The sequence below is a fragment of the Pongo pygmaeus genome, chromosome 12, assembly GCF_028885625.2.
Source record: "Pongo pygmaeus isolate AG05252 chromosome 12, NHGRI_mPonPyg2-v2.0_pri, whole genome shotgun sequence".
NCBI classification, from domain to species: domain Eukaryota; kingdom Metazoa; phylum Chordata; class Mammalia; order Primates; family Hominidae; genus Pongo; species Pongo pygmaeus.
This window is the reverse complement of record NC_072385.2, coordinates 118,591,454-118,615,147: the sequence shown is the minus strand read 5'-3', so window position 1 is coordinate 118,615,147 and position 23,694 is coordinate 118,591,454. Positions and strand designations below refer to the sequence as shown.

Sequence of the window (23,694 nt, the reverse complement as noted above, 5' to 3'; positions counted from 1 at the left end):
ACAAGCCTGTTATCACATATTATGCACGGGGTGGTGCTGCGGCTAACCAAAGTGGACATGATCGTGAGCAAGGAACAAGCCTGTTATCACATATTATGCACGGGGTGGTGCTGCGGCTAACCAAAGTGGACATGATCGTGAGCAAGGAACAAGCCTGTTATCACATATTATGCACGGGGTGGTGCTGCGGCTAACCAAAGTGGACATGATCGTGAGCAAGGAACAAGCCTGTTATCACATATTATGCACGGGGTGGTGCTGCGGCTAACCAAAGTGGACACGATTGTGAGCAAGGAACAAGCCTGTTATCACATATTATGGAGATTCTGAGTTTTTCACTACAGCACAATCGTAAAAACTCACCGATACAGTATACTTCAAGCCTTTCCATACTTATCACAATAAAAACACTGTGGGTTTTTTCCTCAATATCCGCTACTATTTTATGGGGCTTTTTCCAGATTCAGTAACATATGATAATTATGAGATAGGTACTTTTAACACATTTCTAATTTGATTTTCAAAACAAAATTTGATTTTCAAAACAAAATTTGTTGCATATATTATCTGCATTCCACATATATAAAAATCTGGAGTTTTCATAGCTGCTTTTATGGCTTTGTTGATGAATTATTGTATTCTTCTTAGAGAAGCTCTAGCTTTAGTAATTCTACTAAACTGACTTCCTTACTTTTACCACTCCTTTTCTAGCTCAATAAAATCAAGGTAGAGAACTGAAACCACACATAGCAATGGCTCATCATTTTCTCTAAAATTCCATTTAATGGAACACTCAAGTTTGATTATTTGTCTCCTGTTGCCCTAAGCAATGCACACTACTAATATTTGAAGTACATTAAATAAATTTGGAGAGCAGGATTCTAATAGACTGCAATTACCCTGTTCAAATGACTTTTTACTTTATTTACTTACATATTTTCTGATCCTCTGGACAATCACTATACCAGTTCCCTTTTTCTGCTGATTTAGGGCCTGCTTAATTATATTTCAAAATGTGAATTCTCAGTTAAATAAATTCAAGCCCTAGATATTACTATCTTTCCAAGAAGGAAGAAGTGTTCAACTCCTAAAATTCCTTTCCAAATTGAATGAATGAACATGAAAAAGATATGTATGTACGTACCTTTTAATAATTAAAGACAATCTAATTTTCCTGCAGAAATCATGAATATATCTCAAATGATTTTTTAAAAACCTATTATAAAACACACATATACATACACACACACACACATACATGTGCGTGCACGTCTCAGATGTAAAAAGCATTTTCTAACCAGCTACCTATATTCCAAATGCCCCTCAAAAGATAGTTGTGCAACATCAGTTTCAGTCACTCGGGAATGGCAACAAAGGTCCCACAACATATGAAGTTACTAGTGATGTTGTGGAAGTATTATACAAATCTGAATTGTGTAGGCCAGGAAGGTGTAATATGCAGGAGTCAGACACTTAGCTGACCAGTAAGAGGGTAAGTAAGAGTTTCCTTCTCGAAGAATTTTTTACTCTCACACCTTTTCCTCAGTAGAGTATTCTCCACTGTTACAAATGCAGGTTCTTGAGCCAGACTACCTAGGTTTGAATCCTGGCTCCACCTCTAACTAGCTGGATGACCCTAGGCAACCTAGGCAAGTTACTTAACCTCCCTGTGCCTTGATTTCATCATCTGAACATTAGAAACAATACCACCACCTTATAGGGTATGGTTTTATTTTGAGACAGGGTCTCGCTCTATTGCCCAGGCTCAGGTGCGGTGGCACAATCTCAACTCACTGCAGACTCAAACTCCTAGGACAAGTCATCCTCCTGCCTCAGCACTCCAAGTAGCTGGGACTACAGGCATGCACCACCAAGCCTGGCTAATATTTTAATTTTTTAAAAAATAGAGACAGGTTTTGCCATGTTGCCAGGCTGGTCTCAAACTTCTGAGCTCAAGCAATCCACCCACCTCAGCCTCTCAAAGTCCTGGGATTAGAGGAGTGAGCCACCATGCTGCCTAAGGCCATGAGAGCCCACCCTTTGCATCAGCGTGCCCTGGATGTGAGACATGGAGTCAAAGGAGATTATTTCGGAGCTTTAAGATTTAATGGCTGCCCTGCTGGGTTTCAGACTTGCAGGGGCCTGTGGCCCCTTTGCTTTGGCCAATTTCTCCCATTTGGAATGGAGGCATTTATCCAATGCCCGTACCCCCACTGTATCTTGGAAGTAACTAACTTGCTTTTGATTTTACAGGCTCCTAGGTGGAAGGGACTTGTCCTGTCACAGATGAGATTTTGGACTTGAACTTTTGAGTTAATGCTGAAATGAGTTAAGACTTTAGGGGACTGCAGGGAAGGCACAATTGGTTTTGAAATGTGAGGACATGAGATCCAGGAGGGGTCGGGGTGAAATGATATGGTTAGGCTCTGTGTCCCCACTCAAATCTCATCTTGAACTGTAATCTCCAGGTGTCGAGGGAATGACCTGGTGGAAGGTGACTGGATCATGGGGGCAGTTTCTCCCATGCTGTTCTCACGATAGTGAGTTCTCACTAGGACTGATGGTTTAAAAGCGTGGCACTTCCTCGTTCTCAAATACACTCTTCTCTTTCCCGCCAACAGATGAAGAAGATCCTTGCTTCCCCTTTGCCTTCTGCCATGACTGTAAGTTTCCTGAGGCCTCCCCAGTCATGTGGAACTGTGAGTCAATTAAACCTCTTACCTTTATAAATTACCCAGTCTTGGGTATTTCTTTATAGCAGTGTGAAAACAGGCTAATACAATGCCCAAAGGGCATTTTGAGAATTAGTGAATACATATAAAGCATATTTGGAACATAAAAATCACTCGATAAATATTAGCTATATTATTACCTACCGACATATTCACAGAAACACTTATAAAGAATGGAATCTTCTAATACAAGGTTTCTCCAGATATAACTTACATGACTGTGTCAGGAATATTTTATTATTATCCCAATCGGAGAAATGTGAAGCTCAAAGATACTGTTGTCACAGGTTACACAGCTCAAAGCGGCTACACCAGAATGTAAACTCACACATGACATTCTGGGGTAATCCTGTCTCATTATCAGTGTGGTAGCCCTGTAAAGTCATAGAATGTGCCTTGTCCCCATCATTATTTCAGTTCCCAGAGTAGGGTAAGTGCCTAAATTTATGTTTATTAAATGAAAGCAAAGGGGGGGTGGAAAGAGGGCAATGAACAGATGCTGAGGAGGGAGGGGAAGAATCTGAGGAAGAAAAGAAAAAGGAATGAAGAGAAAGGATGCGGGGAGAATGAGAAGACAGGTAACACCACACTAATTCTATGATTATTTAAAAAATATCTTTAAGTATAAAAATAATCATTGATATTGTACAGTCCTTACTATATCTTAGGCACTATAAATGTATAGATATTCCTTATAAGCAATTCTGTAAGATTCTTCTTAGTACCCCCATTTGGTAAATGAGAAAACTTAAAGAAAGGTTAAAACTTGCCTCCAGTTACCCAGTAATAAGTGGCAGAAGTAGCTCCAGGCTGAGTGTTAACTACAATGCTGTAAGTCAGAAAAGCTGACTTACCCTATTATAGAAAGAACATGTGGACCAAATGAAATATTCAAAGGCTGTTCATTTAAATATTAAGAAAAATTTACATAAACATCCAAAATAAAGAGAAAAGCATACACATATACACACACAAATATTTCACAGAAGACTCACACATAGGGAGTCATTTTTACATGCGACTTCTGTTCCTGTTTTCGATTAGCTCATTGATTATAATTTAGTTAGAACTGCTAGCCTTTACTTGATGAGAAACAGCAACTCCTGGAGTGTAGACAAAGAAGGCTTCAAAACAAAGCAAAATGACAAAATGAACTATGTACACTGACTACAATAAAAATACCTAAACCATAAATTTCTAAATATCAAGTTGTTTTCTTTCTCCAATATTACTGATGAATACAAAAGAAGCTAAAACCTAAATGGCATCTGTGAGATAAACACAACAAAAAGTATACAAAGGCAATATTCCATCTTCACATCCAGAAGGTTTTCTGACAGTCATTCTAATAGGAAACTCCAAATCAATATATCAAGCTAGAAAGCTGTCAAGACATGAAAGCAAATGTCTTTCTTAAAATACTCCTCAGTCAGAAAATTCTCAGAAGCCACAGCAGGACAGTGGTTTTCGTTGCAGGTATTCAAACCCAGCAGCTGATATACACATATTACCAGCAAAAAATCCTGCCAATTGATCAGCACAGAAAATCAGGGCTCAATGTAATATTTCAAAATCCAGTAGCACTTGGGTGGACTGTAAGAAAAATTTTTTGTATTATACCAATCTGCTTGAATTAAATAAGGAGGTAAAACACAGACACAGAGATACACACACAGACACACACACACAGAGTCGAATCTGTAATAGCATGGCCTAACAAGAGATACAAACAGAGCAAAGGTTTCACAGTGCTCTGGATTCTTCCTTGACTAAAATTGCAATTAAATAAATATTTGAGGGGGAAGTAGTTAATGACTTCAGACATTTAAGAATTGAAAAAAGTAAACCTGATTAATCTTCACAATTTTAAGAAGTTTTGAGCTCAAAAGTTACATGAATTGTACAAATGAATAAAATTTTCCAGTGATTTAGCAATCACATTAGATAAAATTGCTTAAGATACCACAAGATAGTTATAATCACGTACAAATTGTTTCCAAACAATGATATTCAAAGTAATAATAATATTACCTCTTTTGAGTCTAATAAGTTTTTTTGAGACAGGTTCTAGGTCTGTTGCCTAGGCTGGAATGCAATGGCATGATCATGGCTTACTGCAGCCTCAACTTCCTGGGCTCAAGTGGTCCTCCCATCTCAGCCTCCTGAGTAGCTGGGACTACATATGCATGCTGTTATACTCGGCTAACTTCTTTAATTTTTGTAGAGACAGGGTATCACTATGTTGCCCAGGCTGGTCCCAAGCTTTTGGACTAAAGTGAACCTCCTACATCAGCATCCCAAAGTGCTGGGATTACAGGTGTGAGCAACTGTGCCCAGCCTAATGAATTTCTCTAAGATGCAAAACTTTAACTTTTAGTCAAGCCACGTTGGAAACCCACTGAAAACATGAGAATGTCTCTACTGGCTGATATCTCTAAAATCCATCCAACTCTAAACACTACACAGGACAAAGACACCAACGAACTTGTAAGAGATCTAAACCTCTACCACCATCAGTGTCAAATATTTCCAGAGTTAAGAACAGAGATAATAGATTACAAGGAAGCCAGCCAAGCACACTGCTAATAATACCAAGCCACTCTGTTCACTTAGGGCACAGAGGTCCAGGATTTAATGCAACAGAAAATCTACCTTCCTCAACAGGGAAGGTCAGGTTTAAGGTCCAGTACACCATGAGATGCAAACAGTCCTCACAGCATAAATAGACGAGACAAGTGACTCTGTAGCAGGATGTTTGTTTGGGATGATACCAAGTTGACTTTTATATTTAAATAAAAGAAGTTGAGTAATATTAAGATATCTCTAGTAATTAAATTCTAAACAAAAATTTCTCATGATTCCCTTTTTTAAAAAAATAGATGGACATAATATACTGAGTCAAGCATAAAAAGAAAAAAACTATTTTTATTTACAGCTAGTTATTAATCTATGCAACGGAAACGAAATACAGAAATAAATTGTATATCAAAACTGATATAAATCTGATATATTCTCATCTATAATCCCCAATATCTTTTTTTGTTTTTACCCTATACTCTCACTGTTCTGTTACTGATGTCATTTCTTTAAATGTTATACATGTGAAATTTAAAAAATAAATTTACGGTAAAATGTTGGCTTTATTTTTTCTTTTGGGTTTCCACTTGAGATTTCATTTAAAATAATGGGTCAAGGGCAGGATCTATTGCTAATGGATTACATGAGCAAAGCTACTCTTTAGTTTTAAAAACTAAAAAAGAATACTAGTAAATTGCTGCAATATAAGTTAGTAACAATGCAACCGTAAGTAGAAAACTCACCTTGCAAAGGCAGGATCTTTACCCCAAATTCTTCAAGACATCCAACGGCTTGGATAAGATCTAGCTCCTCTTGAATGGCAGGGGGTCTGTCTGTTATCAGTTGTAAGCAGCACCTAGAAGAAATTAGATAAATTTTTAAAAAGAAGCAACATATGTTCACCTTTCTATATTCAACACCATGAGATCTAATACATATTTATCAAAAATCTACCACATCCCAGGAATTCATTCCGCTGGATGCCTTCTGTTATCTTAATCCTCATAGCAAGCCTGTGAGGTAGGCAAACATCATCATCTATCTGCCTTTTCAGGGAGCTAAAACTGAAGCTCACAAAAGTGAAGTAATTGCCCACAGTTACATCCACAGTACATAATGGCATCATGGTAGGAAGCATCAGAACTCTGTGTTCAGTGCCGTTTTTACTGTTAAATGCAAACACTATGATTCTATTACAAAAAAAAATTTTAAAGGATGAAGTTCAGATAATTTCCAGTTTCCCTTCTACAAAAAACAGAAATGTCTTGATTTGGTCACAATTTGATGTCTCAAAAGAAACAAGAAATGACTTAGAAAACTGCACAGAGAGCATCTTTCTGATCAAAAAGGAGAAATCTGTTGGTAATACACAGTTCTGAGATGAACTATAGGAGAAAGTGATTTGCTAAGCTAAGAATGTGGGATTCCCATGGAATATTTTAAGTAAATTTTTGTTTAAATTCAAAGAAACTGCATTTAATAAATGTTTCACTTAATGAATAAACCCATTCTCTAAAGGTGTTTAGAGGAACATTGGAATGTAAGACTAGAAAGACAGATCAGGCAGTAAAGGGCTCATGAATGCTAGAATCACAGATGACGAGATGCAGGTATCTAAGCCCAAGTATGGCATCCATATGACTGAGTGACAGATATAGGCCAAGCCTGCTCTCATAAAACTGGAGGATTTAAATCAGTTGTGCACTCATATCTACTGCTGATTCAAGTGTGAAAGGTCTATAACCTCTTTGTGGTTTCTATCAAAATTGTAAATATACTTTTTTACATTTTTTACTCTAGACCCAGGAATTACAAATAAATTCTAAATTACAAATAAATTCTAAAAATTTATATTACAGATAGGCTCGCACATGCTCAAAGACATATAATTATGGATGCTCACTACCAAATTGTTTTCAAAAATGAAAGAAAGCATACCAAATCAGGAACAAATTAAATAAATTATATAATGGAATGTTCTACAACCATCAAAAAGGAATAAAATAGAACTGTCTGTACTCACATGAAAAAACCTTCAATACAGAATATGAGTGAAAAAAAAAACAGGGCATAGAAAGGTATGCATAATAGTAAGAATTTATTCATGATTTAAGAAAGAAGAGGTAATATTTAATCAAATGTTTTGGAAGGATACATAAGAAACCGATATTTAAAAATGACTGAAGGATAAAGTTAGGGGAACTAGAATGAGGAGGGAGACTTATTGTCAATACATATATCCTTTTTGTATTGTTTGGATATCTATTGCTTCCTCAACAATTTATTTATAAAGAGTTTATAAATAACTCTTTAATCAGTAAAAATGTAAGGGCTATTTCCTGCATTCAATATAACTGTGAACACTGAAATACATCCAGGCTCACAGGTCACAATCAGTTTGGTACCACATTATACACACAGGGCATGTTTGTGAAATGAAGGTGTGTCCTTGCGGGAGAGAAAGAGATGCAATGAAGGGGAAATATAGAAGGACCGGCTTTTTAAATGATCTCTGGGAAACACCTGCCAAAAAGATTGAGGTGAAATACAATTCCCAGTTTCAAAGGCTATTCTATTTGGTATTTTCATCATTTGAAATAAAAATAGAATCGCTTAGGAGAAAAGAAAGAGCTAACTGCTTTAAACAACTTTGTCAAGTTCAATAACATGGTTTGTGAAACATAATTCCTTCTGAGATAAGATATCACGGGCGTGGGGGGAATGGGGGGACTCGCGCAGGAGTTACTTTTAAGCTTTGCTAGGTCTGAAATAAGTATTAGTCATCTGGGGGGAAAATGAATCTCTCCAATATATCCTTTTTGTATTGTTTAAATATTTATTGCTTCCTTAATAAAATGCTAATTAATAAATAATACTTTAATCAGTAAGAATGTATGGGTTATTTTCTACATTCAACATAACTGTAAACACTGAAATACACCCAGGCTCACAGGTTGCAATCAGTGCGGTGCCACGTTACACACATACGGCATGTTTGTAAAATGAAGGTGTTCCAATTGCTACCATAATCAAAATATCAAAATAAATTCCAAATAAGGATAAAACTGAAATGTAAAAAAGAAAACTATCAAAGCACTAAAAAATATGAAAACCTGTCATAATAGTCTTGGGATTTAAAGGTCTTTCAAAGGATGACAGAAAAGACAGAAATTGTAAAAGAACGACAATTTTAAAAAAATTCTGAATAGCAATTGGAAAGATAAATCATATATAATAAAAACTTGGCAATGTAGTAAAATATTTGAGATAGGCATAGAGCAAATATTCCTTATGCCCCAAAATAAGCTCCTAAGAATCAATAGTAAAAAGATGAACACCCCAAAAGAAAAATAAGTAAAGGCTAGAAACAAGTTTCAAATGAAAAAGTGCAAATGAAGCTGTTCAACAGGCAAACACTGGAAAGACTGAAAATTAATTTAGAGAAGGGGTCCTTCAGTGCCTTAGGTAATGGAAAATAAACTGGTGCCACATGATAACAAACACCAAAATTTTGCATGTGCTTACCCTTTGATTCAGCAATTCCACTTTGCATTATCCATCTACAACAGGCACAGTTCTAACTATTTTACATACTCAGTTAATATTACAATAGCCCTATGATATAAGCCTACTATTATCCGCGTTTTACAGGTGAAGAACCTGAGGCCCTGATGACTGGCCCAAGGTCACATAGCTGTTAGCTGGAAAAAAGTGGATTTGCACATAGACATCTGGCTCTAGAAACTGCTGTGTTCTTAACCTCTACACTCTGCTGCTTCTCAGACAATGAAAAGGTGTACTAAATGCAGTCAGAAAAGAACTAAACAAATCTAGCACAACCACTCAACACAATGCTGTAAAGCATATGAAAATGCTGCACATCTGTATATACTAGCTCAATAAACAACTGAAAAAAGTGTGTAATAAAAAGAAATGTATAGTATTATCTCATTTTTTTAAAACTATATACAAGTATAACATGCAAAGTAGTGGGCAAATGATTGGGCTCAGAAATCTCATTATTTTATTTAAATACTGAGTGGATAATCAAATAAAATGTATAATCTCCTATAGACTGTTAACCAGAAAATCTGAGAAAACAGGATAAGCTTAGGATGCACAGTGTTAGAAAAATCAGACACAGTAAGAATAACAAACAAGTAAATAATTTGCTAGAGACCACAGCCACCTTATTACTGAAGAGATTCTACCTTTCTTCAGTTTATTTGATCAAGAAACAAAAACTGAGAGATTACACGACAAACTCAGGGGCTCAGAAAAATTGTCAGTTGCCTTGAGGAGGAAAAAATAAACTAAAAAGTATGTCTCTAGAAATGAATGAGGAGCAACACAACTCTGAGTAAGAAAAGTAGAGCAGGGTCTAGAAAGGGGATCTCAGACAAAGAGAAACAAAAGACTCAGATGTGCAGGGCACAAACGGAAGGAGAAATACGTATTAGAGGAACTAGACACTGCAAATGAGAGTTGGAAAATGGCTAGTGGCAAGAACAGCAGCGTATCAGTCAGAAGGCAGCGGACAGAGGACATAATACAATTGAAGATGTGTCTCAACTTACAATGCGATTACGTCCCAATAAACCCATTGCAAGTTGAAAATATCATAAATTCAAAATGCATTTAATACACCTAACCTAACAAACATCATAGCTTAGTTTATAGCCTACCTTAAAAGTGCTAAGAACACTTGCATTAGCCTACAGTTTGGCTAGGCTTTTAATCATCTAACACAAAGACTATTTTATAGGAAAGTGTTGAATTTCTCATGTAATTTACTGAATACTAAGCTGAAAGTGAAAAACACAATGGTTGTATGAGTACTCCAAGTACTGTTTCTACTGAAAGCATATTACTTTTACATTAACATAAAGTTGAAAAATTGGAAGTTGAACCATCTTAAGTTGGGGACTGTCTGTAAACCACTTTTCTGAAATGTTGAACAAGGAAGATTATCTTTTTTAAGCTTTTAAGATTCATTAATACAGAGGTGATACATGTTTTATTCCTTGATCTAGATTTATTATGCTCTTTTAATTTTATAAAAAACTAACTTTAAAAAAGCAACCTTAAATCCTGAATAAATTATTCTAAAAAAATCACTGCAATTGTGTATACCTAATTATGAGAACTCAGGTCATGAACACACCTTTCTAGTGTTAAACAAGAGAAGTGAGCTAAAATAGGAGTACAATGGGGACAAGAGAGGAACTGAATTCATAGTCTAGAAATTTCAGCCAGGAAGTGACTTCGGAGGTTTATCATCTAATCAGGTCCCTTGTCTCTCTCTCTCTTTTTTTTTTAAGACTTAATGCCCTGGCATTTAGGTCCCTTGTCTCTAAACAAAGTGAAAGCTACATGAACGAGACAGGCACTACCTATGCATGCTGAAAATTTTCAGAACTTGAACTTATAGGCTATCACATAAATCTCTTCCAACAGAAGAGAAATACACAGCCTTATAATCACCAAAAATGACCATGGGAAAGCGCACTGGAGAAAAATGTTTAAGAAGCTGATGGACATTCATAACATAGTTTTTCCTTTTATATTCAAGCAAAAAATAACTGTGCCCCATATAGTGTAGTCAATCTGTACCTGTGATAATAGTGATAACATACTTGGTATAGGAAAGAATAACAATGCAGTTTGTACATTCTGACTTTCCCCCTCCGTCTTAGGGAAGAATATAGAGTTATTCTACCTGGCTAGATCCATGCAGCTATCAGTGAGGTTGGTAGAAGAATTGAAGTACTCTCTGCTGGCAGCCAAAACCAAGTCAATACTCTTTTCGTAGCTGACCCTGTAGTGGGGTTTCCCTTTATGGGCCATACCAGCTGGGGGATTTTCTGAACAAGCACTGCAGTGCATCATCTGTCCAGCCAGGTGGATGTTTTCAAGGCGACTAGAGCACAGAAGGCTTTCTGTAAATATCTGGAAAAAAGGAGAAACTGGAATTAGTTATAGAGAGGGAAGATTCAGTTCTCAATGAAATGAAGGCTCTGAAATCCAAATGAAAGAAATTAAAAACACATCCATCCTAGAGGTGGTGGCTGCACAGCACTGTAAATGTACTAAATGACAATGAACTGTATACTTTGAAATGGTTAATTTTACATTATGTGAATTTCCCCTCAATTAAAAAAAGTCAATCTTTTAGAAAGAATAATTTCATTGACTAAACCAAAATTAAGCATAATATTTTAATTTATTACAATAAATACTTGGGTCAAGTATCCAAAGTTGATATTCATTAAAAACAGGATTACACATACTCTCCCACTCTCAACAGGGCCCATTTTGCTTAAAACTATTTTAAACAGTTTCTATTTTTTTTCTTTTTCCTAATTTTAATTTTCATTTCTGATATGGGTTCTTGCTGTGTTGCCCATAGGCTGCTCTCAAACTCTTGGGCTCAAGCAATCCTCTCACCTTGGCTTCCCAAAGTGTTGGGATTAAAGGCATGAGCCACTGCACGCAGCCCCATTTTAATTTCTTAAAAGAAAAATCTTTGAATATAATACATATAATTCATAACTGCTTGAAGCATCTGAATTCAGTCTTATGAACTAAATAGCCATACCACAAATGCTATACTTACAACCAGTCATTAAAATTACAATATATTATAATGTAGAGTGTTTTAATAACATACATATTAAAAATTATTTAAATAAAACAAGAGACACTGAAGGTATTCATACAAATATCATTGTATTCTACTAGGCAACTAACAACATCAATTAACATAAAATTACTTCTATAATTGAGATTGTTTATATAAACAAAGCAATCCTTTTAAATGTACATTAACAACGTTACATATAATTAGTCTAAGAACTTCCCCAAAAATGCACTTCCCTGTCACTCTACAGTTGGATAAGGATAGCATAGAAATAAGAGATTTTTAAAAAGTAACATTTAACGGAGAAGCAAGAGTTTCAATATAATTAAGAAGACCATCCAATCTTCATAGGATGCTCTTATTTTCACTTCTTTGTGTCTAGGCTTCCTGCAAAAGGCATTTTTAGACAAGTCTTTGCTAAGATATCTGATAAGGATAAAAACACTATATCTAAGAGGGATCCACTATAAAATAGATACTGTGACAGAAAGCCAACTATTAAAGAGCAACCCTAATCACTTTTATCTGACAGATAAAAATGGCTTACAATATGTCTAATCCAAATGACTTATATGTCATAGTTTCTCCATATTTCTCTGGTCTACTCAAGTAAGCCATAAGGAGTCAATGTTCAATACTGAAAAATATATTCACCCTCAAACTTGGAACAGCTTGCTAAAATGAACAACATAGATTTCTGTTCTACAGGCTATATATAAATCTTTATCTAATATTTTCAAAATTATGCCACTGAACTTTCAAATTATTTTCCAAGGACAGCAAAATCTAACAACCAAGTCACTAAGACAACATAGCATATTTTAAATTATATTTAAAATTTTAAGTTTGTCAAATCTATATTACTGTCTCCTAGAGCCTTTTCAAAACTGTTATAATATGCTTTCAAATGTTTTCTCAACAAGGGAGACCCATGGACAGAAGTCATTAAAATATCAAAGCCTAATAAAAACGTGTTAAAATATTTTTAAAATGTAATATAATGAGTTGTTTTGATGGATTACTCCACACAGAAACTAATTCAAATGTAATATACTGCCAATTTTGCAATCAGAATCAGAAACAGGAATGTATCAAAATAATGCCACTCCAATGTATAAACACTACCTCAAACACACTAGTGACAGTTGGGTTTTAGATCTCAGGTGCATACAAATTATGTTCTAATGAAGTTGGTTTCAGGTTTTGCTTTAGATGCAAAAGGGGAAGACAATGGCAGTTGTATGTGGTCAGAGACTGCAATCATCAATAAAAATATTAGTTATTCACGCATTTAAAAACTTGAAATTCAGATATAAAACCATTCATTTCTCAACAGTCTACATTAGCACCCTTTTGTTAAAATCTCCCTGAATTTAAAAACTAAACAATTTCACAAAGCAGAGACCTATTTTTACAATTCTGATTTAATCAATGGGTTATGCTTTGCGGTATAAGAGCAAAGCGACACAAGAAATACTCTTTATGATTTTGTGTCTGGCTTATTTAACAAGAAAATTCTAATTAAAAAAACTTATTTTAGACTGCATGTTATTAAAAATGAGTTAGGTCATTTTTTCCACACAAACGGAAATATATATATTGGTAAACTGCCTTTGACTTGGAGATTTTACACACAGAAAATGGAAATATATATACTGATAATCTGCCTCTGACTTGGCAATTGGACACACGCGCGCACGCACACACACACACACACGTGTACATATCTCTTCCAAATTAATGAGTAAATCCCCCTGGATTATACTCCCAGTCAACTGACAACCATTTCTTACGTATCCTTTATATTCCATATGTTATAATATGCACTAGAGGATATGAGAGTGCACATGATATAATAATGCCTGTCTAGGAGCTGATGACCAAATGGAAAAAATGCACAAATAAACAAATAACTACATTTTAAAGAAAGACCATAGTAGAGGCAACTTATGAGGAAGGACAAAGACAATTAGTGAGCTGAGTTCTGAACTTTTATTAGGAGTTTTCTAAGTAAAGGAAAGAGGAATATATTCCAGGCCAAGGGAACAAGGTGTGCAAAGTGAGGGAAACATGAAACAGCACGGTGGATGGAGGAACTGATGACAGGCTTGATGGTGCTACTGCAACACAGGGTACATGGTGGACAGTGACAAAAGTGGAAGGGGTAAGGGAGCTGGCATCTTCTGTAGCTTTCTATGTCATGCTAAGGAGTAGAGCTACTTTTTGATTATTGATATGGAACAACAACAAATTTTTAGAAGGGGTGTGTCATGAAAAGATTTGTTTTAGAAAAATACTCTTTATCAGTGTAAATCAGAGAGTTGGAAGTAGGGAAACAAGTAGGGGGATTGCTGCAGTTCAGCAGAGATGAAGACAGGACAGATTTGAAGGTCTTTCTCAGATGCATTAGACAAGTGTTAGTAACCACCAAAACTATGGAAGTGAGAAAAGTCAAGTACGATTCACATTTTCTAGCTGATGATTAACCTACTAAACAGACAGTGTTGCAATGAAAAAAGACAAGGGAGACAGGAGGTTAAGGAATAAAGTGATCAACCTATAAAGCACTAGTCAGTTATTAGCTATTATTAAATAACATTACTTCCAGGGTAGCTTATGGTCATCATTCTTGTATCCAATAAACCATAACAATCAAAATTGTTGAGTTAAAAAAAAATCGTATATGGTTCTAGAGTTACCTCATAGCAGGCATCAGAATCTAGACATGTGTATACGTTCTGCTGCATAGTTAACATGTCTTGCAGCAACGTTCTCCAATGAGACTCACTGACAGGAGGCTGCCTGGAAAAACACATAAAAAAGACAAGGAAGAGGGAAATAAAACAATTAATAAAATCTCTTTCTTCAAATGGTCAAAAGTTAAAAAAACAAAAACAAAAACTGGTACCACCACTCTACATCCACATCAGCTCCCAAATGATCAAAAGGAATATATCTCCTTTAAATAGACAGGAAAACACTTGGATTAAAGATAGAGTTGGGCAGCTATGCATCAATGCTAGAGATGGTGACAAAGCGGTCTGTCATAGCCTGAGCAGACACAGGCTGGAATGGAATTGAATGGTAATTACAGTAAAGGTAAAGAAGCTGTGAGTTTCTAAGGTAAAATGAACCACTGCAAGATAAAGCAGCTATGATATAGCTTGATGACAGAGGTTGGTTTAAAATTCCATCTTCTTCACTCAGCAATCCCTGTCAAGGGGTCTTCTTGACTTCAACTGAACATTCACATCCATAGGACAACTGCAGGCCACATTTGCCATCAGTCTGGGGGACAAGAACTGTGGCTCACCAGCAGGGCAGCATCAGTTGCTTCTTACAGTGAGACTACTGGCAGCAGTCCACAAAGCAACTCACAGAGCACTCCAGAAGTTATCTCCTCAGGTGGCCGCCCCAGTACAAGGAGCCAGAGCCTCAGAGAGTAGTTGTTGGCGTTGCTGTGTCCGGCTTAGGAAGAAGCTTCATGTCCTAAAACAGCCAACATCTCTTGCAACACACTCAGGAAAGCCCAAAGCATAAAGCCCCTATCAGGTATTTCTAGCTCATTTACAGTTCCTCCAGGCCAGAAGCAATTTACCAATCAGGGATCTGTTTTATCTAAGTAGTGAGGCCTCTATAATCTGGTTGATTAAAAACCACTTTATATTGATTTCCAGAGTTTCAGAGCTAGGGAATTAATGGTCAGATTCTCCTACAGCAGGGGAAAGGGTTTTGTTCCCAAATTCACCCATAGTCACAAATTAGTGGTGTGATTGTGAGCAAGTCATTTAATATTCTTGACTTTCACTTTCCTCACTGGAAGCCCACCTCAGTGATAAGCAATAAATGAGATTAATTTTGACAAAACACAGGCATTGAAGCAAGATGCTCCTAAATATAAGAATAAGCTAAATTACCCATGGATTTGCATAAATTTTCTAATCTCTCTGAACTTTAGATTCCCTTTTTGTATAGCATAAAGATTAACTTATACTAAAATATATGAAAAGACCCCCCCCATTTTTCTGGTAAACATTCAACAAATGTGAATGAATGAATCTGAAGTTACAAATACATCTTGGTCTTTTATTTTTTAAGTCACATATATGATTCTAACATTGTTTCTAGTAGGAGAGACAATATACTGTAATTCTCTCTGCCTCTCTCCAAAGTTCATCTTAGTTAAATATACATGAGTTTGGAATCACCATTTATGTTTACTTTCTAGTCTTGACATTCTACATAATCATGAATATCATTATTCAAGAAGAGCAGGTTTTTGTTTTAAATTGGTCAAATACCAACTAGATGATGTTTCTTTTCCATGCATCTTTTTATTTTTTGTCTTTTACAATGCCTATAAAAATCGTCACTATTTCCAAACACTATGCATTAAAAACAGGGCGGATAGATTGCATGTGTTTAATAGTTATTGCTATAGAGAAAGTATATATTTGGGATCGTTACAGTAAAAAATATAGTCTTTAAAATTCTTTTCTCCTAAAATTTTTAATAAGCACATGCTTCATTTGCCTATGCATTTTATATTTATTATACGAAAGGAACACTTACTCTTGTTCCACATGCAATTAGGCATAAGAGAACACTTTTTTTCTTCCAGCACACAAACACACAAAACAAACTGATTTATTTCAAGTATTTCAGGACAATCCATATACTGTTTCCATTTGTTTGACCTGGGTACATTAACTCTTTAGGCTTCAAAAAACTGGAGGGCTCTTTCAGATTGCTTACAGGCAGAGAAGTAGCAGAATGTTTGATGAAGTGAGTGTCCATCTTGCACACACTTGATAAAATCAGACCTAGGCACTGTCTGGCTGAATTCAATTTCTTACAGCCCAGCTGTTCTTCTGGAAGCCATCAACACTGGGGCAGATGGTACTAATGTTTTCTCACACATGGCTAGCCGCAAGTAAAGGTTCTAATAAAAATAAACTACTATGCATTACTTACAATGGCCTTTTTAAGAATATATTCAGTAAATAAAAGAGTAGAACTTGAAGAAACTAACCAAGAGGTTTGCAAATTAACAGACAGATCCCTGAACACAAATGCATTAGTTGCAGCTTTGGAATAGATGTGGATTTCCCAGGGAGAAACAGTAGTGTACTCAAGTTCATAAAACTTGGATCTGTGAAGATTTGCTGACATCTGCCACCCTTTAGAATATGTATAAGAATATTCTATGGGTACTGAAGGCCAAGCCATGGAAATATGCATAAAATAATTAAGATTAACTTCAGGTCAACTACTGTGAAAACAGGCATCACATTCTCTTACATATTCCCAGTAAATAGATTGCCATGAGTAGAAATTAACTTCAGGGACTCCATAAATATTTAGGGAACTAATTTGGGGGGTGGGGGAGATGGGGTGGTAGGTAATCTAGCAGCAATTGCAATGCTTTCCTGCTGAAAAGTAGATTTTAGAGTAAAATCAGCATGATCTTGGAAATATTGGCCATCCATTTGTAGCTATAAAGAAATCTTAAGGCATTTAAATAGTCAAAGCTATCTAAATTACCAGAGAGGGCCATTGATACGTAAGTTCCTAACTGAGGTGTATGGTGGCTGTAACACTTGCACTGGAGAAATTATGATCTAGAAGGGAACTTAAGGCACATGTGTTAATGACTGTAGTATAGTTGCAGTGTAACACCGTATAGCTGCAAGAGACAGTCAGAGAGGTAGATACAAAATGCTTAGGACTTTCTAGGAAGGAGAATTCAATTAAGCTTGGAGGAGTCAAACAAGGTTTCCTGGAAGATGTGTTGGAGCCAGCTCTTAAAAGATAGGAAGGAATATACAATAGTGTGTTTTTACTGCTGGATTTTATTTTTACTTTGATAGTTGGGTTAAACTGAATCTCTAAATCCTAAAATTTAGGTAAACAAAATATGTTTTAAAAGTTCTTGAAAAGTTGCCTTTGCTTAATTCTACTCCTTCAGGATTAGTGCTTGAGGTGACTTTTTTCCCAGCCTTCTTTACATGTTTATGTAGTCTCCCTACAGATCTGGAATTTAACCGTCCCATACACACATGGGGATCACTCTCAAATCCATAACTCCAGTTCGGACTTCTCTGCTGATCTTCATTTCCACCTTCACAGCAGCATCTCCACCTACTGTCCGGCAAGCACCTCCACGTCATAGTTACCCTTTATTTTATGCATAAACTAAATGACTACTAGGTCAAAAAGTTGTTAGTTTCTTTATTGACCATTTGGATATCATCTAATTGAAATGTCTTTCAACTCTGTTGCCAATTTTTCTTTTCTTTTTTTAAATATATATTGGATGTACCATGTTGCCAATTTTTCTACAGAGTAATCTGTTAGTTCTCTCATGGCCTTCATAGCCTTTATAAATATTCTCTTTATATTAATTGAGTGTATCCCCCTCTGGACCAGGGAGGTACTATACCTTTTTCTTTGTAAGCCAGACATCAAGCATAATACTTACACAAAGTATGTCAACATCCATAATAAAATATTCATTAAATAATGTAAATAACAATTCATAAATAAATGCACAATCATAAAGTATGAATTTTTTTTTTTTTTTTTTTTACGGAGTCGCCCAGGCTGGAGTGCAGTGGCGTAATCTCAGCTCACTGCAAGCTCTGCCTCCCAGGTTTCATGCCATTCTCCTGCCTCAGCTCTGCCTCCCAGGTTTCATGCCATTCTCCTGCCTCAGCCTCCCGAGTAGCTGGGACTACAGGCGCCTGCTACCATGCCCGGCTAATTTTTTGTATTTTTAGTAGAGACAGGGTTTCACCGTGTTAGCCAGAATGGTCTCGATCTCCTGACCTCGTGATCCACCCACCTCGGCCTCCCAAAGTGCTGGGATTACAGGCGTAATGAATGTATGAATATTAATTGTTCAGTTTTCCTGTCTTTATTGTAACTGGCCCTAAATGAACTTCCAAAGAACTTAGCAAAATTTCTAATTTCATTAGATGTTCTCCTTTAAATGATGACAATATAGAAAGAGACAAAATGAAACAAAGTTTTTCCAGATTTTTAAAATCTGTCATTATCTTTTCCCTCACTTATTCTCACTTATTCCTTTGAAATGAGTAGCTAAAAATTATCAGTGTTTTAAGCAACACATATTAAAAAATGAGTAAGTCATTCATCGGCAAATTTTTTTTTTTTTTTTAAGACAGTGTCTTACTCTGTTGCCCAGGCTAGAGTGCAGTGGCAATATCTCGGCTCAATGCAACCTCCACTTCCTGAGCTCAAGCAATTCTCCAGCCTCAGCCTCCCAAGTAGCTGGGACTACAAGCCTAAGCAACCACACACAGCTAATATTTGTTTGTTTTTTGTAAAAACAGGGTTTTGCCATGTTGCGTGGGCTGGTCTTGAACTGCTAAACTCAAAGCGATCTGCCCGCCTCTGCCTCCCAAAGTGCTGGGATTGCAGGCATGAGCCACTGTGCCTGGCCCATTCACCAAATCTTTATTAAGCAACACATTAAATATTTTCTGAGCATCAACTATGTACCTGTCATAATGTTTGTATCAAAGATTCTATACTTGTGCAACTCTCAAATGAATATATACATTTGCTGGAATTTTTATTGGGAATGCAGGAAAAAAACAGATGAGTGAGAAGAATTGACATCTTTCCACTATTGACTCTTCCAATCTATAAACATGAGGTATGCCTCCATTTCTTCAGATCTTTAGCGGATCACAACAATGTTTCATAACTTTCATATAGATACTTTTGCATATCTCATGTTAGATTTATTCTTAGGTATTTAATGTTTTGATACTATTACAAAGTTTTCCACTTCACTAGTCATGTAAGAAATGCATATTTAAAAAAAAAAAAGAAATGCATATTTTAAAAAGACAATGAAATGCTACTATATACCCATCTAAATGGTTAAAATGAGAGAAAAGAAAATCAGTATCAGGTATTTGTGACACAGTGGAGTGACATAACTCTTACACATTGCTGAGAGAAATATACGCAGTACAACCATGCTGAAAAACTGTTTGGCAGAATCTTCTAAAGTTGAACTCAGGTACATCCTATGACTCAGCAATTCCACTCCTAGGTAAATATTCAAGTGAAGGACAGAAATATGTACATCAGAAGACAGATAAGTACAAATTTATTCATAGCAGTAGTATTAATTACAGGAGAAACTAAGAAACAATTCAAATGTCCATCAACAGAGAATGTACAAATAATGAGTTACGTTCACAAAATGGAATACTTCGCAACAAACTAGTGCTTGGAACCAACAAACTAACCTTATACCAACAATACAGAGGAATCTCACAAACATAATGTCGAGAGAAAGAAGCTACATACAAATGTATATACTATATAATTCCATTTATATAAAGTAAAAAAAAGAGGCAAAGTTAATCTATAGTGTTTCAGTGTTTTGAAGGGGGGTAACTTAGAGCACAAACAATCCATATATATACACTCAGTTCTCACTGCTGTGAGCTTTTCATACACATGGATAGCATCCTACTTTAGCAACCAGACTTCTGTCTGAGGACTTCCACTGCCAAATGGCATCCTTACTTATGCTGGAAGTGTAAGGGAGTTAACACTCATCAGACCAGCTCTCAAACAATGATAGCCACGAGAGGGTAGATGAGTAGTCCTCCAACTCCCAGATGACCCCAGCAATACTGAGCCCTAGTCCACAGTGGAAAACCCGCTTATGTAATACAATCGGTATTGGCTCCCTTTTCTTTCCTTTATCAGTTCCCCATTCTCCTACTGATGTGAGGCTAGAATTACCTTCCAAACAAACAACTTACACTCTAATCTTAGCCTCAGGGAAGCCCATATTGACAGAAGAATAATGCACTATTTCTTCATTTAATTGCTGGCTACATGGGTATGGTATGATCATTTTATAAAAATGTATGAAGCAGTAAACATCTTTTTTATAAAAAAGAGTTGATGGTATATTGTGGAGTTAGAACCAGAATCCAAGTCATCTGATTCCCGAGTCAAGATAATTTCCTAATATGACTTCCTTACAGGAATTTAGAAGACATGAAAGACATGAATCAAGGGGGAACTTCCCAAGGGATGTTCACATTCAGAAAAGATTAAGCAAAAGGAAGTGAATTAAATCTCCAGGCTAAAACAAGTAAAAATATGCAAAAATACTGGCAATGAAAGACAGTGATCCTTGAGAGATAAAAACAAGTCTTTTTTGTTGTTGTTTGAGATAAGGTCTCACTCTGTCACCCAGACTGGAGTGCGGTGGCGCGATCATGGCTCACTGCTGAGATGACTCTTAAGACTACCCCAGTTTACTGCCTTGAGAAAGATTCCAGGCCACAGCACAAGAAAGGATCAATCTAAGCAGAGACTTGTGGAGTCCCTGCATTGAGAAGACAGAACTGAAATTCCAGAGAAACCAAAGCAGATAAAGCACATGCAGGACGAAGCACCAGGGAGGACAGAGCAGAACTGGAAGAAATTCCCAAGATCTGCAAAGGGTCCCCACGAATATTCAGCCAAGTAGAACCATAAATGCCTATGATAAGACTGTCTGAGGCTGGGAAAAGAAAACATAATGTCAAGCTCACACATGCTGGAAAACCTCAAGACACACAGGCATTAAGCAGAGTCTTAGCTCGGTTATGGGGAATAATTAGCCCTAGAAGGAGCTCTTCCTCCATCTCAACTGCAAGAAGCAAAAAGATTAAACTGTTTGCAAGTAAATTAACCATGTCCCAGAAAAAAGTACAAGAATATTTATGCTAAGTGAAATAAATGAGACATAGAAAAATATTGCATGTTTTCACTTATATGTAAAATTTTAAAAAATCAAATATAAAGAAATAGGCACCAAAACAGTGGTTACCATAAAGGGTTGGAGGGGACAAATAAGGAGATGCAGATTAGAGGATACAAAGTAGCAGATATGTACATGAACAAGCCTAGGGGTCTACTGTACACCATGAGAACTATATGTAATAAAATTGTCCTGTATATGGGATCACACTAAAAGAGTAGATTTTAGCTGCTCCTGCCACACAAACAAAATAAAATAGATAACTATGTGAGATGATGAATGTTAATTTGTTTCACCATAGTAACCTTTTTACTATTTATATGTATCCCATCACATCATGTTGTATACTTTAAATATATAAAATAAAACTTAATTTTTTTAAAAAGAAAATTTATAAAAATACAAAAATATGATAGCATACAAGAAGGAAAAATTCATAATGTCTAGTATTCAATAAAATTATTTTGCAGCCAGGCGTGGTGGCTCACGCCTGTAATCCCAGCACTTTGGAAGGCTGAGGCAGGTGGATCACGAGGTCAGGAGTTTGAGACCAGTCTGACCAACATGGTGAAACCCTCTCTCTACTAAAAATACAAAAATTAGCTGGGTATGCAGCGTGCCTGTAATCCTAGCTACTCGTGAGACTGAGGCAGGAGAATCACTTGAACTCGGGAGGTGGGGGTTGCAGTGAGCCGAGATCGCACCAGTGCACTCTAGCCTGGGCGACAGAGCAAGACTCCATCTCAAAAAAAAAATTATTTTGCATTGAAAGACATGAAAAATATGACAGATAATGAAGAAAAAATTATTCAAAACCTATCCAGACATTAGATGGGTATCACAGATGTTAGAAAGATGCTTTTAAAAAGAAGAGAAATGTTAGAAAAAGCAAACGCTGGTGTTAGAAAAACAGACAAGAGTGTTTTAAAATGTATTATAACTGTTTAACCTATGTTCAAAAAGTTAATGAGGCATGAAAGTTTAATAAAAACCAAAACTGAACTCTTAGAGATTTAAAAAAAAACTCTTAATGAAAAATATAATGAATGTACAAATTGATGAGACATGAGAGAAAAAAAGATTTAGTGGACTTTAAAAAACAGTGATAGAAATTATCCAAAATGAAACACAAATACCTAAGAATATTAAAACAAATAAACAAGTAACACAGTATTGATGAGCCAACTGTATTGATAAGGCAACTTGAAAGGTCCTAATAGATGTATAATTGGAGTCCTGAAAGGAGAGGAACAAAAGATAAAGGAGAAGAAATATGCAAAAATTTTCCAAGTTGGATGGAAACTATAAACCCAAAGACCCAAGATCCAAGATCCAAGATGCTTTATGAAGAAAACTACACCATGAAATTAAATTTGAAACTGATGTCAAAAAGAGACATTCACAATAGCAATTTAAAAAATATGAGAAACACATCAGAAATAGATTAACTCTGACAGCAGATTTCTCTTTGGAAAAAAATGCATGCTAGGAGACAGTGGAGTAATTTCTGTACTGTAGCATACTAAAAAAAAAAAAAAAAACTGTCAAATTTGAAGTGTACACCAAGTGAATATATCCTTCAGAGAAAAATGTGAAATAAAGACTTTTTTAAACAAACAAAGATGTACAAATGAATCACTGGCATCCTAGCACTACCAAAAAAAAAAAAAAATTAAAAGAAGTCTTCTAGACAAAAAGAAAATGCAACCAGATGGAAACATAGGTCTACATAAACAATAAAAAGTGCCAGAAATGGTAACTACATGGATAAATATGCAACACATTTTTCACATTATTTACATCACTTTAAAAAATAGTTTACTGCTTGCAAATAATAATACAAAGCAAAGTGGGGTTTTTAACATACATAAAAGTAAATTATATGACAACAACAACAAAAAACTTGGAGAGGAGAAAGTATCTTGCTAGAAACTCATATTGTA

General features: G+C 35.9%; 1 protein-coding gene across 1 annotated transcript in view; it reads right to left on the bottom strand.

Annotated features, from left to right (window-relative positions):
* NBAS (NBAS subunit of NRZ tethering complex) overlaps positions 1-23,694 on the bottom strand; it is a 393,558-nt gene that overhangs the window by 201,192 nt on the left and 168,672 nt on the right. The window contains exons 29-31 of the mRNA XM_054476756.2: positions 14,649-14,751; positions 11,029-11,258; positions 6,053-6,165 (exon numbers count right to left, since the gene is read on the bottom strand). Coding sequence (XP_054332731.1) covers positions 6,053-6,165; positions 11,029-11,258; positions 14,649-14,751 — 446 coding nt within the window. The remainder of the gene's footprint in view (positions 1-6,052; positions 6,166-11,028; positions 11,259-14,648; positions 14,752-23,694) is intronic.